The sequence below is a fragment of the Vanellus vanellus genome (genome assembly GCF_965231255.1).
Source record: "Vanellus vanellus genome assembly, chromosome: 12".
Taxonomy (NCBI): domain Eukaryota; kingdom Metazoa; phylum Chordata; class Aves; order Charadriiformes; family Charadriidae; genus Vanellus; species Vanellus vanellus.
The window spans coordinates 10,780,033-10,793,913 of record NC_138917.1 but is presented as its reverse complement, the minus strand read 5'-3'; the positions used below and the strand labels follow the sequence as shown (position 1 = coordinate 10,793,913).

At 44.8% G+C, this 13,881-nt stretch overlaps 1 protein-coding gene across 1 annotated transcript in view; it reads right to left on the bottom strand.

The window, feature by feature from the left end:
- SPG7 (SPG7 matrix AAA peptidase subunit, paraplegin) overlaps positions 1 to 13,881 on the bottom strand; it is a 33,451-nt gene that overhangs the window by 7,641 nt on the left and 11,929 nt on the right. Inside the window, exons 6-12 of the mRNA XM_082489427.1 lie at positions 13,601 to 13,703; positions 11,937 to 12,062; positions 11,488 to 11,650; positions 10,532 to 10,705; positions 4,554 to 4,678; positions 3,253 to 3,355; positions 2,108 to 2,218 (exon numbers count right to left, since the gene is read on the bottom strand). Coding sequence (XP_082345553.1) covers positions 2,108 to 2,218; positions 3,253 to 3,355; positions 4,554 to 4,678; positions 10,532 to 10,705; positions 11,488 to 11,650; positions 11,937 to 12,062; positions 13,601 to 13,703 — 905 coding nt within the window. The remainder of the gene's footprint in view (positions 1 to 2,107; positions 2,219 to 3,252; positions 3,356 to 4,553; positions 4,679 to 10,531; positions 10,706 to 11,487; positions 11,651 to 11,936; positions 12,063 to 13,600; positions 13,704 to 13,881) is intronic.

Sequence of the window (13,881 nt, the reverse complement as noted above, 5' to 3'; positions counted from 1 at the left end):
TATATGTCTCTCTCTGTAGAAAGATGTATACATGTACACTATATAGCCATTTCTATACACACACACACTTAAAAGCCTGGAAGTATTCCTGTCAGCCCACCAAGGAGGGAGGGATGGTGCTCTTCACAATAGCACACAGTGTGCCTACAAAGATTATTTCTTTTCCTACATAAAGTAATCTCCAGGCAGGAAAGTTCTCTCAAGGCCTGTACTTATCACATTTATGAGACAAACAACCCAAGAAACAACTCTGGTGCATTTTTGCTGGCCTTACACAGCATACATAAACCCCACCAAGAAAACAGGCTCCACTACATCTTCTAAAGACAACCCCTAAAAGCCTCTGTGCACTCAGCAGGTTTCCTCCCTCACTCCCAAGAGACCTGACTTACTGACTGCTTTCTGTTCCCAAACTAAAAACACAATGGGGACTACCGCAGAGACAAGTTCTTACTCCTCCCTTACAGCAACACAAAGCTTTAAGGCTGACAGGGCCTCTGGACTCGCAAAGTTCTCTTTTGATTCCACACCACTCTTATTAAAACCAGAAGCTTATAATGGAAAGCACAGTAATATCTTCTTTCTTTCAAGAAAAACTTTTATAGCAACTGAAATGCCCTCTGGATTGTGAAACCCAGAAGTGTTCCCATTATATGCCAAGGGTACATTTAATAAATGGGCCTCGAGGGTTGTTTGGGGCCTTTTAGACTTAGCCTACAAAAAACAGCCAGGTCCTGCTAATATGAAAGAATCCGATTAAGCAACAAAAGGACTTTATGGCCTCCTACACACCACAGAGCCTTAGCGAAGCAAGTCAGCTTGGCAGCAGTGAAACTGCTGAAGCCCATGCCCTGCAACGCCCCACCACATTAATCCCAGATATCCCTTCTGCTACACATCCCCTGTGGCCTTACTTGTTTTTTGCCTTATCTTCCAAGTCTGGGGAACTAAGGCAAGGGTGGAATTCAGAAAGAAAAGCCAAGTGAGTCCCTACAAGTTTGGTGCTTTCTCTCCTACAGACGGGAAAGTAAAGCACATTTGCTCTGGCTGACAAGGACTTCTGCGTTATGAGAGTTATCTTGCTGTCCATTCCTGGGAGCTGCTGAGTACACTTTGGGCTTTGTGCAAGCGTGGTCACAGTTACCCAAAGCACTCCAAGTGTTTTGTTTTTTAAGAGGCAGGTGAAACCCTGAGGAATTTTCTCAAAAATCTTCTCTTAAATGAGGAATTGTTTAGGCATTTTCTGATAAAGCAAATACTCAGGACTAAATTCCAGGATCAGGAAATAACTGACCCAGTACAAACATCCTGTTCCACATGCTCTACGAAAAGCACAGAATGCCAGTCTGTTTGCCCAGGCCCAGCCCCCAGTAATGACACTGCAGCCTGGAAGCACTTAAGCATCTGATTATGAAAACCAAGGCTTGGCTACAGGGCAGTTCAGACCAAAACCCACCATATTCAAGTCCCTCAGGTGAAGTCAAGAGTTCTGGGAACTCTTTTTCCCCTTCCTATAATATACTGCTGCAGGGTAATTTCCAGAGGTTCCTCTGCTGGCAATTGCACAAGTGACATGGAAAGGCTGACAGGATGTTCTCAGAGGGAGAACAGTACTCTACTGTCTGTCAGTTTATTCTGCCAATTCATCAAAGCCTGGGCTTTGAGGCCAAAAAGAAAAATCTCTTATTTCTTGCTGCTGAGGATGCATAGCCTATTTGCTATTCATGTTTATGTAGCAGGTGTCCAGAGCAGCAAGAAAGATCCAGAGATACTTCTACACTTTCTTTTTTTAAAAAAAAAAGCTTTTTAAACTAAAAAAAGCCATACAGATTTGAATTCCACTCCACTGTTTTGCTACTGGCCATCTTCCTTGAGCTACTGGTTCAGGCTGCCTGCAGATTCAGGAAGACAGATCCATTTGAGACCTTGTTCAGAGAACTTTCTGAGACTATGGCATCTAAGATCTTCAGGACAGCTCTACAGGACAGAGCACAGTAAAGACCCATCTGTCTTCCTCAAATGTAACCCACTCACTTGAGCCTTCACTCAAGAAGCATGATACACACTAGTAAGACAACAACAGAAATGGCTGGGTCACTTCACTTACCTGCAATAACTCTTTCCACAGCATACTCAAAGTTGGAAGTATCAATGGATTTGTGACCCTCTCTAGCAGCATGAAGAGCAGCTTCATTACATATATTCGCTATATCAGCTCCTGTAGACAAGAGGTTACAAGAATTACACTGGATTTGTTATGTGACAGATTTCAGAGGACAGAAGAGGCGAGAACAAATCTGGAGAAGGACCTAAGGAAGTCAAATAGCCTGCACTTTATTGTTCCTTGGGAACAGAGAGCAAACCTAGTCCATGGTGTTTATGTTGGATTTGAACAATACAACTGCCTTGGCAATGAATGCTGTGTTGCCACACAGAGGACAGAGTTCAGCAATCAATTAACAGGCTAAAGCCAAGGCTGGCGCTCAGCAACAAGGGAGTGGCGTGGGCAGTCTGGGTTGGCATGGGCTGCTGCACTGTTCATACAGCAACCGCACAACCTCTGTGTGGAAGAGAAAGAACATCTGTTCCGAGTTTGTGTGGGGGGGTGATGGTGACGGGGGGCTGCTGAAGGAAGTCACGAAAAGGCAGTGTGCTGGGGCCTGTTAGAGGGGAAACCCAGAAAGGATATTCCAGGAACTCCACATAAACAGGAACTCTGGAGCCCCTTGCTCAGCACTGTTTCAAACTCCCGAGGAACTTCTCTGGAAACAGGCTCAATGCAGGAGCCAGGCAGAATTGTCCAGTTTCTATTCTGACCGCCAAAGTAATTGCTATTCATTCCTCCTATCACTTTCCTGGTAACATATATCAACTTAAGAGTCTGCAGTCTCCCTGAAGTGCAACATCTCATCCTCAACAACAGCTTGGATGGGAGCATGAGCAGTGGTTCCTCACCTTCGGAATTAGGAACCCATGCATTATAGAGGTGTATTTTCCCTATCCCCAAACCCTGCTAGTCCCAGAAGTTTCAAAAGATTGAAAATAGCCATGAACAATTGCTCATCACAGCTCCATTCACCAGTGAGCAGGTTAGGTTCCCGCTATTGCCATAGAGATGGAGAAGGCTTGAAGAAAAAACCCTTTAGACCAAAATACCCTGTTAAAACCAAGCAACCATTAAGCTCCGGGCTGAACTGCAGCATTAGCGTAGAAGCAGGCAGAGCAGCCCCACAAGGACACAGCATGTCATACCACTGAAGCCTGGAGTCAGTTCAGCGAGGTGCTGCGAGTAGAAGCTGGCATCTTGGATCAGTTTGAGACCCTTCAGGTGCTGCTCAAAGATCTCTCTTCTCTCCTGTAAAGAACACAGAGCACCTGAACCCAGCAAGCCTTCCCAATGCGGCAGCAGGGAGCAGAGGAGATGACCTCTGGCAGTGGGGACAGTGACATTGCCACCAGAGGGCAGGGCTGTCTGTACAGCGTTTTAGTGCTACAGGAGCCCTGATAAACACCCAGCTCTCAAACTCAGAACAGATGTATGGAGGCTTACCACGAGTCACACTGCTTTCTCTCTCGGGGCCACTCTCCACTCCTAACTTTCACTCTGATCTGTCTTAACTTTTCTCTTACTATAAAAGCACTCGCAGGAAGGAGCTCCAACTGCCTCTACCTGCTCCCTCGCACACCACAAACGAAAACCCCATCTACTAGCTACTTAGTCCACGACCATTTCCCAGACAAAGGTGGGGATGAGATGACGGCTGGCAAGTAGCCAAGGAGTGACTCATTCAGCTGGTCCAGGAGATCCTGATTAAAAAAATAAGCTCAGTTGCCAGGGTTTTTCCCCTTCCTCTTTCAGGGCAGCTGCACAGTTCACGCTTCCGGTGCCAGATTGTATCAGGCATTTAAGGTATTTTAACTGAAAACTCTGAGGATGCCAGTAAAGCACAGATGGGAGAAGAAGAGCCTGTGCTGGCAGAGCAGACAGATCTTTACTGCAGCTGAGCCTATTCCCAAAACTCTGCTACAAATGTCAACACAGTGGACATGGAAGACTCCTAGTAAATGGATTTAAAAAAGCATTCAGAGGAGAAAGTCACTTAACAGGCTGCCTAAAGGAAAATGAGGAGCCTTACAAGGATAGTGAGGACAATAAACCTCAAGAACAAATGGTGCTCGAGGCACATGACAATTTAAGCTGTCACACAAGCCAACTTGCCAATTAGGTGGCTCCCAATTTCCTGGAGCGAAGACACAAACATCATTCTTCATCTGCATGGCAAAGAGAACCTCACAGAAGAATTCTCTGCCAAAACTCATACCAGAGCAGAGACACTTAAAAACAGTGAGCTGTCATTTCAGAGAAACAAGCAACTGCCTTAGCACGTCAAAGCCTTGATTTAGAGCACATAAATAAGAATGAAGGCAAACAGAAGTTTACCGTCTCTGTCTTCTCCAAGCTCAGCCTTTGCCAGGACAGTGAATCACCAGCAGAAACCGGGATGCCTTAGTTATTAGCCTTAGGTAAGGACTGGGCAGTAGGTGGAATATACCTGGAGTGTTGGAAGGTCAATAAAGATGTGCCTGTCAAGCCTCCCAGGTCTCATCAAGGCGTTATCCAAAACATCAGCACGGTTGGTGGAAGCCAGCACTATGACATGATCTGTGGTCCCCATTCCTGTAGAAAAACAAGCAAAACTAAAGGTGAAGGTATTCACCATCACAGAAACTGTATTGCAAGAATACAAAGGGATGGGGCAGGGCAGGATGCAGCTTTATCACAAAGCCAGAGGGTGTTTACAGCATCCCTTGGGGCAGCTGAGGCTGAGAAAGCATCCTCTTCAGCTAGGATCACAAGAGAGGAAGGAACCTCCCAAGTCACCCAGGCTAGTCTCTGGTCATCACAGGTACTCTGACATTCTCTTTTCATTTACTTAATAAGCCTTGGCTTAAAACTTTTTTCTTTTTTGCCTTCCTTTTGTCACATTTAGAAATTGCTCCAACAAGAAACCAGAACAGAATCCCTCTATTCTGATGAGTTAGGAGATGCCTTGTTATCCCCAGGCTTAAGTCAATTCCTTCTCCTTTAGCTCCAGGTTGTACAAACAATGTTTGCTAGCTGAAACAGCCTTTCCCTCCCAAATATTTCTGCATGAAGCCCTTTCAGCTTTCATTTACTTTTAGCTTTCAGTTACAGGTAGGCCACCAGGATCACCAGGGAAGGGACAGGCTTTCTTCTGACCAGCTCAGGTTAATACAGAAAGAGAGGACATAGCCTTGCCACCCAGCAAGGGGCATGTTACAGCATGATTTGATCTTTGTCTTCTCACTCATCTTTTATCACTCAGAAGGCACACAGGCATTCTGCAGATCAGTGCAAAGACCAGCCCTGCAGAACTTTCACCACAGACATGTAGGCAGACACAAAATGCAACCAAACAGCTTTGCAGTGATCATTAGCATACACTAGCTCAAGCTACAGTCAGAGAAGATTTTTGTCTCCAGGTCTTAAAGATGAAAGGAGCATCAGGATTTACAGGCTTCACGAGAGCAGCTGCAGTATGGAGGCATCAAAGGCAGAAAGGGCTTCCTGGGGAAGCAAGAGCACTAGCAGCTGGAGGAAGGCAGAAAAGGGGCAGGTAGTTGTGCTGCTTGGGTGGGGAGGCCAGAGATCACGTTTAATCACTGAACCGTGCTGCTTATTTATTACATTCCACCAGGTGCCCACAAGCCCCTGGGTATGACTCACCTGCTTACAGCAGATTCAACAGCCCTGGCATACAGCAGCTTTCCCAGGGAAGGACACATTAGTCCCATGTGCTTCCTTCGCTGCCAAGTCACACGCTGCAGAGAGGCAGCTTTATGCACGTAAGCTGGGCGAGTTTCAGCTCTCTCCAGCTCCACCAGAAAAGCTGCCAAATGTGTCAGCGCACAAGAGCTCAGCAGAGAGATTAAGGTTACAGGTAAGTCAGAGGACTGGCTCTGTCAGCTTGCGCTATAGCAAACCTCAGTTCTTCCTCCCTGCAGGATGCTGTCTAAATAAGCTCCTGGAGAGGATGAAGCCAGCCATTCTTCAGGCATGTATTACACTGCACTTTGGAGTGTGATAAATAAGCAGAGACTGGCAGGCACTTGGGGGATAGCAAGCTTCATTCACATGGCAGGATTAGATGGTACAGTACATTATCTGCTTCGCAACTGGGAAAACTCTCTTAAAATAGGTCTGACTATTAGAACAAATATAAAAAAACCAGAACAACTGACAGCATCCTCCTCACATTAGCTTCTGCCCCACTTGCTCTGAAGCCTGCATCCCAGTAGTGCAAAACACTGCTCAAAAAAAATCTACAACTGCAGCCTCCGATTTGTATTACTGTTCCCAATGCAGCATCTCCTGGCATGCCACAGCTTTGGCTTCCACAGGCAAAGATCAGCCAAAGGAACAGCCTACAAAAACAACACCTCAGTCACATTAACAAATGAAAGACAGCTTTGAAAATTTAGCCTAAAGAGAGCCTTCCTATCTACAATGTTTACAAATGAAGCCACTTCAAAAAGGAAAGGAAAAAAGGATCCACTTGAACTGGAGAGTGCTGTGCTCCCCACTGACACAGAGCACATTACTTTGATGGGCATCTCATCTGCATTATTACACCATGTAATTCTCTAGCCATTTGTTCAAAAGCCTTTTGGACATCATCTGTGAACAGTATCATTGAAACAGGGCCACCTTTGTGAGGGAAGCCTCGGGGTCAGAAACTTGCATACAGCACAGATCAGGGAAGAGGTCTTGTCTGAGGACTTCAGGTGAAGAGCTGCTACCAAAACACGTCCTGCATTTTCGTTCACAAAACACAGATCAGCCCAGGACTGTCAAGCTCCTCTCAAATGCATTCAGAACAGAGGAGATATTTGGGTCATATTCCTCTTCCGCTTGTTTGCAGTTTGTGAGGGAAGATTCACTATTCAAACCAGGCACCTGTTTTGACAAAGACTGGAATACATGTGTCACTCTGGTTTTAAAAACAACTTTTGTACATACAGGCTCCTTCCAGTCCCTCCCCCTCTCCCACCAGACTCCTGATGCTTCCAGAACATGAAGAAAGCAGTCAGAGTGAAGGAGACCAAGGTCGCTTGTAGGAAGAGCAATACAATTACCCCCAAACCCGCATACCAGAATTACCGAGTATCAAACTGCACATTCATCCCCTACAGCTTAGCATAATGGCTTTTTTTTTTTTGGTGTCCTCATCCTTCCTCCAGCCTGCAGAGCAGGTTGCATATAGCTCTGACCCTCCTTTTCTTCCTCTACCTTACCTCTGAGTAATCCGATTCAAACACAAATTCAACAATCACTGCTGATGACTCACAGATCTACTTTTGTGCATGATTTTTTTTCAAATTAATAGCTAACTTGGTTCTATGGTGTTGCCTTGCAGAACTTCAACCATCAATTTAAGCTAAAGACAGATAAAACAGAACTCGCAACCTTCCATTTCAAGGCTTCCTCATTACAAACACACACCACTCCTCCGCTTGTACTTGAGTAGAACTGTTAACCTCCTAAAAAAACCTTATTCACTATTATTCTGAAAACTATTTTGCCATCATGCCCATAGCACTTCAGCATTCTTCTAGGTAACATGCCTGGTTAGATAACATTTCAATAACATGTGCCAAGATCACTGCTTATGAGTACAAGCCAATAGTAAGTCCATGTTTCTTGTACTAGCCTGACAGTCCTTGCCAGCTGTCTCCTATTTGACATTGTAAACTCCTTGGGCTATTTTTTTAGTGTGTGTTTGATACAGCACTTAGCAAAATGAGGGACTTAGTACATGATCTGTACGAGACACGAATAAATAATGAGACAATATAAATTTAAAAATAAACTAGGCAGCATGCAGCAAAAAAGGGACTATTAAGTACACATTGAGAATAATATTTACCTTCTAAACTCACTTTCCAGTAGAGTTGTAGCCTAATTTCTGAATTAAGACTCACCAAGAAAACACTCTAAAAACCATGCCTAATTTCTACAGACTGGAGGAAATCAGGCATTTTCATTTTTGGTAGAGATGGGGATTGTCCTAACTACACATTCCTGAACAGATAGATGAGCCTCCACTTAATTCAGTGTTAACCTGTTCCCAGCTCACCCTACGACTATCAGGAGAAAAAAAAACAGCCAAGCCAGGACTGATCGTGCGTGTTACTGCTGTCCTTTTCTGTTGAGACCATCTACCATACAGACACAGCTGTAAACAGTTATATTCACTCCAAGTATATTATGTACTTAGCCAAGCCACCTAAGTTCGTACATGTGCAAAGTCCCAGGGAACTGCGTTAATGTATTTAAGGTGATATCTGGTATCTGTGTAGCACTGTGCGTTTCAGGGGTGTTCCTCTGATAACCAGAATTCTGACTTAAAGCTCATTCTTCTCCTTCAAAAACTTCACAGCACCTGTGCTGAAGCAGAGAGGGTTCTGCAGGGTCTCTGTAGAGCAGGACCACTCTACCCTGTGTGTACCATGCTGTGCTCCTGCTTACAATTTCTCCTCCTCCTGCAGCAAGGGCAGAGATCCAGAATTACAATCATCTTGTGTGCAGCATGAAGGAACATCTACCCTTTGCTGAAAGCATTTTTACAAGTCCCAGCTTCTCTCCTTGAAAAGGGAGGGTTGACTCCACAACCATCTCCAGAAGGCAGCTTTGCTGCTGAACTGTAGAATGTGCTCTACTTCACCAGGGCTGCATCCCCATTTCACTGCAAACATTCAGTAAAAAAAGCAAGCATTTTGAAACCACAATGTCTGGAGAGAGATGGATGCTTTCACTGCAGGACAGCTTTTAATTTTTCATATGAAGAGTGTGATGAGACAACAAGTGTCACCATTACAGTCAAGGGAAAAGGTGGCTCTGTCCCACAAAACAACAGACTGATACAAAAGACTCCCTGATGGGCTGGTAGTTAGTTATTCCTTACCCTGCTCTGCAATAATAAGATTTAGAAACAGAAACATTGCAAGTTGGATCAATACTACAGGTTCTGACAGAGTTATGACTAAGAATAGTCAAAGGATGATTCTTTTTGGCACTCATGCGAAAGTGTCAGAGAAAAAGGCCGATTCCACATGCAGTACAACCAGAAAACATCCAGAAGTGTGGCATCAAACCAGGGCTTGTTTGCAAAGCTTATCTCTCTCAGTTTAGATAGGGATCCTATAGTCAGACAGGCAATGTGAGAATAAGTCAAAGGATGGGAGAATTGATATATTACATTGCTTACGTCCCTTTGGGACAACTAAACTTTAAACCTTAACAGGCTTTAAACCACTACCTGTCTTAGATGGAATACAGTAAGTATCCAACAACATTTAACGGCCATCTGGACCTAAATGTTACCCTCTACAGACAGCAGTGCCCTTGCTGCCAATTAATTTTCTTTTGGTTCCCCTGTACTGTAAATAATTCTTCTCCAGTTGCCAGTGGGAAAATGTACTCCTGAACTGAAGCCATTTACTACTGTAAGAGTCTTTGGGGTTGCTGCCCTCTGCCAGCCATGATCTCTAATGCACATTTTCTGTTGATTTTATTAGCAGGTGGATGCTGATGTGGCTGTTGGTGCAAATTCACTCTGGATGTGACACTACACTCTGTTCCGACTCAGGGTCTTCAGTAGAGTCACAAAACCAGTTGGCTCCGGGGTTTTAAAATTTACTAGATTTAGCCCCAAACCCTTAAAAGCCTACATAAGTGTCTAGATTTCAAGAGGGTTATTCTCCACAACTTAGTCACAGCAGCTACTCAGAGATCTGTCCTGAGCCCAATTACTCCCTTAGGCACCATCAGCTCTAGAGCAGTCCTGCCTAATGAAGGGACAGATGAAGAGAGACATGCTACAGCGCCTTCAGAAACAGGGACTAATGATGGGGTGCATGGGTTCAGACTGGTGCTTGAGGAAATTCCTAAGGGTTCTGCAGGAAAACCTGGGTCAGCGTGAAGAAAGTACTGGGCACACAGCTTCCACAAACCCTGTGCTGAAGAGCAGCTGCTGCTGCTGCTTTTCCTCTGTACTCAGTGCAGCAGCTGGCAAAGGGGAGAGAGAACAGAAAAAGGACCCACTTCAATTGAGTGATATGATGACCTCTGAAACCAGAGCAAGGTCAGCCAAGGCCACACTGGTGTCCACATAGGAAAAAAACATCCTGACTTTCAAGGCCACAGCCCCTTCGCTAAAGCACCAGTCCAAAACACAGTTATCACTTGTCATACAGACAGTCTTTTAGCAAGGACATGACCAAGCTGTAGTTCTGGGCTTAGTCCTGAACAGGCTGCAAAGTGCAAGCTAGCCTTGTCCCAGGGACGAGGAAAATTAGATTTGATTCAATGCAATTGTATTTACCTCAGCAAGAAGAGAACACTAAAGAGGCATGGCAAGTTCAAGCAGGAAAAAGATGTACGTGTCAACAGCTTGAATACCTAAGGTGGTAAGAGCCCAACTGCTGTGAGGCAGAGCGAAATACTGACCGTCCATTTCCACCAGCAGCTGGTTTAAGGTCTGCTCCTCCTCAGCATTGGCAAAACCAGATATATTGGTTGAGCGCTTCTTTCCCACAGCATCAATTTCATCGATGTACACGATGCAGGGTGCACGAGCCTGGGCTTCTCTGAAGAGGCTCCGAACTCTGGCAGCTCCAAGACCTAAAGGGGAAGGGAAAAAGAGATAAGCCTTGTATCTAAAATTGTTAGCAAAGCTGGAGAGCAGCATTACTGGCCCCCAACAAGACACCTGACACCAGGCAAAACCTCAGTATGTGACAGTCCCTCTCTCAACACTCCCGGCACAAAGAAATAGCCACAGAACTCGTATGTTTAGTCCTTAGGCGCAGCTCCTCCTGGAGTGCACTGGCTTTTAACTGAGCTCCCAAAACCGCAGGGACTCCTACAGCAGCTGTAAGAGGAGCTCTGCTCCCAGCTCCTAACATGAACTGTTCCTTCCACAGGTCAGAAGAAGAAACATTCAGCGTTCTCCTGCACGCTGACCCTTGTTGGGTCTCAAGAGACCTAGGAGGAAGGAAGAAAAGGAGAAAGATGGAAATCCCAAGGCACAAAGAGGCCATATTTTCCCCATCAGCAAGGAACAGCAGAAAATCCATCCGCATTCTTATACAAGGAAGGAAGCCTCAGTCAGTGGCTTTAATAATAGGTACAGGGAAGTCAGAGATAATGCTTTCAGATGAAGAATCATGGATGCAGACTGTCAGAAAGAAGCAACTAGCAAATCAGACAGCATGCTTTTTAGTTACTACATAATTAAGTACTTTCTATCACTGAAAACCTTTTATGTTTTCAGTAGAAGTATCCAACTCATCCTCTCCACGCAGACAGACTAAAACTCTGTCCTTTGCAAGAGGCCCAGCCAGCATCCTCCAACTCCACAGCAGACCAAGTATCCTCCACCCCCTTCCTCCTGAGAAGTTTACCTCCTATCACCTCCACAAACTCAGAGCCCGCCATGGCCAAAAACGGCACTTGTGCTTCTGTAGCCACTGCCTTCGCCAGCAATGTCTTTCCACAGCCTGGTGGTCCAAGTAACAAGGCACCCTTGGGCACTTTAGCCCCAAGCTGAAGGTAGCGCTCAGGATTCTGCAAGAACAACACAACTCTGTCAGATCCACAGCTAACATGAAGCATCTGCACAAGAATATGGCCTCCCAGAGCTTCCTGACATTGTTTTCAGCCTGAGCAGCATTCCTGTTACTGGAAATACAGAAATTGAGTCACACCGATTACAGCATAAAAAGCTGTCAGTTTAGACAGAGGCTGCTCAGCATCATGAAGGATGAAGAGAAGAATATACCCCCCTCCCCAGGTCAGCCATCTTTCTCAGAAGACGGGTAGCAAACACTTATTTTGGTCTACTTTTGTATACCTTTAAATAGTCCACAAATTCTTTGACTTCCATTTTTGCCTCGTGCATTCCTGCTACATCCTTGAAGCCGATCCCTTTTCCAGATTTCCCATCCACAATGGTGAAACGAGCCATTTTCAACTGGTTCTGTGGAAGGCAGCAAAAGTACTGAAGACATGCTCTGACTCCGGACGAGGCAACAGCCTGGAAAGGCTGTTTGCTATACTTTGCGAGACAGCATAGCACATGTATAAGCTGTCCCTAAATAGAACACTAAAATGCCTGGCAATGCATTGGTGTTTTACCAGCTTTTGCTTTGGAAATACGTCACAGCTGGATTGTTGACTCAAAGTTTATTTACCCACATTTTGTTGGGAAGAGCTAGAATAAACCTGCAAAAATAGTCCCAACACAATCCAGCATAAACTCCATGTAGACCAGACAGCCATACTTATAAAAAACCCGTAGAATGCCTTAAATCTTATTTGGGATCTTCTCCCTGATTTCTAAATGCTCTGATATTAATACAGATGGTATAGGTATAGTTTTGAGGAATATGTATTGATGGTAAATAACTGTCAGTGGTAAATAATCACCAATACTGTCTTGTAAATGCATACAAACAGATGCTTTGCGCCACTGTCCAATGCTGCCACTGGTTTTTACTGCAACACAACTCAGGGACGGAACTATAGGTTCTTGAATTTGAACAGACACCACATTTTACTCTCCTGGTGTGTGTTAAGCCACAGTGACAGTCAAAACAAGAATTTAGTTAAATGCCCGACTTGTAACTGCTCATTATGTTCTACTGAAAACAGCTACTTGGGATTATTTTTTTTTTCCTCCGAGAAGAAAGTTTATAGTTTCCCAGGCCTCAGAAACATCAGCTTATCCAAACGAAGAGTTAAACACGCAGGGCCTAACTGTCCCCACTTATGCAAAGACACAGTCTAGTCCTCAAGGCTCTCATTACTCAACACTTCTTTAAAATATTCTTCTCCTCTGTGCAGCTGCATCCCTCTGTGTGAAGAGAAACCCAAAGCCAGAAGAGAACTGCAGAGGAGATTGAGTGGGAAATCTAACATGGGACTGAATTCACCGTATTTTCATCCCCAAATCCCTGCGGTCAATGGCAGTGCACCCCAGGCTGATTTCTACAGAGTTTCATCAGCTGATCCAAGCAAGGGTGGAAGAGGGGAGGAGGAGATTTGACTGATGTTGCAAGTGAGGCATGTGGCATGAGCGGAACAGGCCAACACATAATGAAATCCAGAATCTGAACATATTTTATAAATTGAGAACTCATTTTGCAGAAAGCAGCAATTCCTACTTCTGGCTGTATGGGAGGCATATTGGCAGGACCCAGTGAAAAACACCATCTGCAGCTGCAACTCATTAACAAGCTTTGAAAATAGCAGAGCAAACTGGACTGCAAATTCACTGAGCTCAGCCCTTCCTGCCATTGGGGAAAGAAAGGGCCTCAGCTAAGGCCAGTTACGGTACAATCTAGTCAGATGAGCAAGACCGGAAAAGATGCAAGATGTGTCAAGACTGGAGAGTCCTTGGCACCAGTTAATGCTCATTCTGCATTGACTTTGCCGGGGAAAGGGGAGGAGATTAGGCCAGCAAAAGACAAGACTACCCACAGGCTGCAAAACAACATCAAGATCCAGGATACTTACAAAGGCATTGAATCCTCCTACCCGGCTTGCAACCCTAATCAGGCGGAAGATGCTCCACAACATGGACACAGCCACAAGCGTCACTATCAGGGAAATGATATCACTAAAGGACAAAAACAAGACAGGTACAAATTGAAGTGTTTGGCCACAACTTGGTAAATATTACTCAACATAGATATTTTTGCTATTTTAAAGGTCCTGACATTTAGGCTACAAGTGCAGCAATGGGCAGACATTGCTAAGAAAATGGAACCTTTACAGGTTTTTTATATATATAAAAA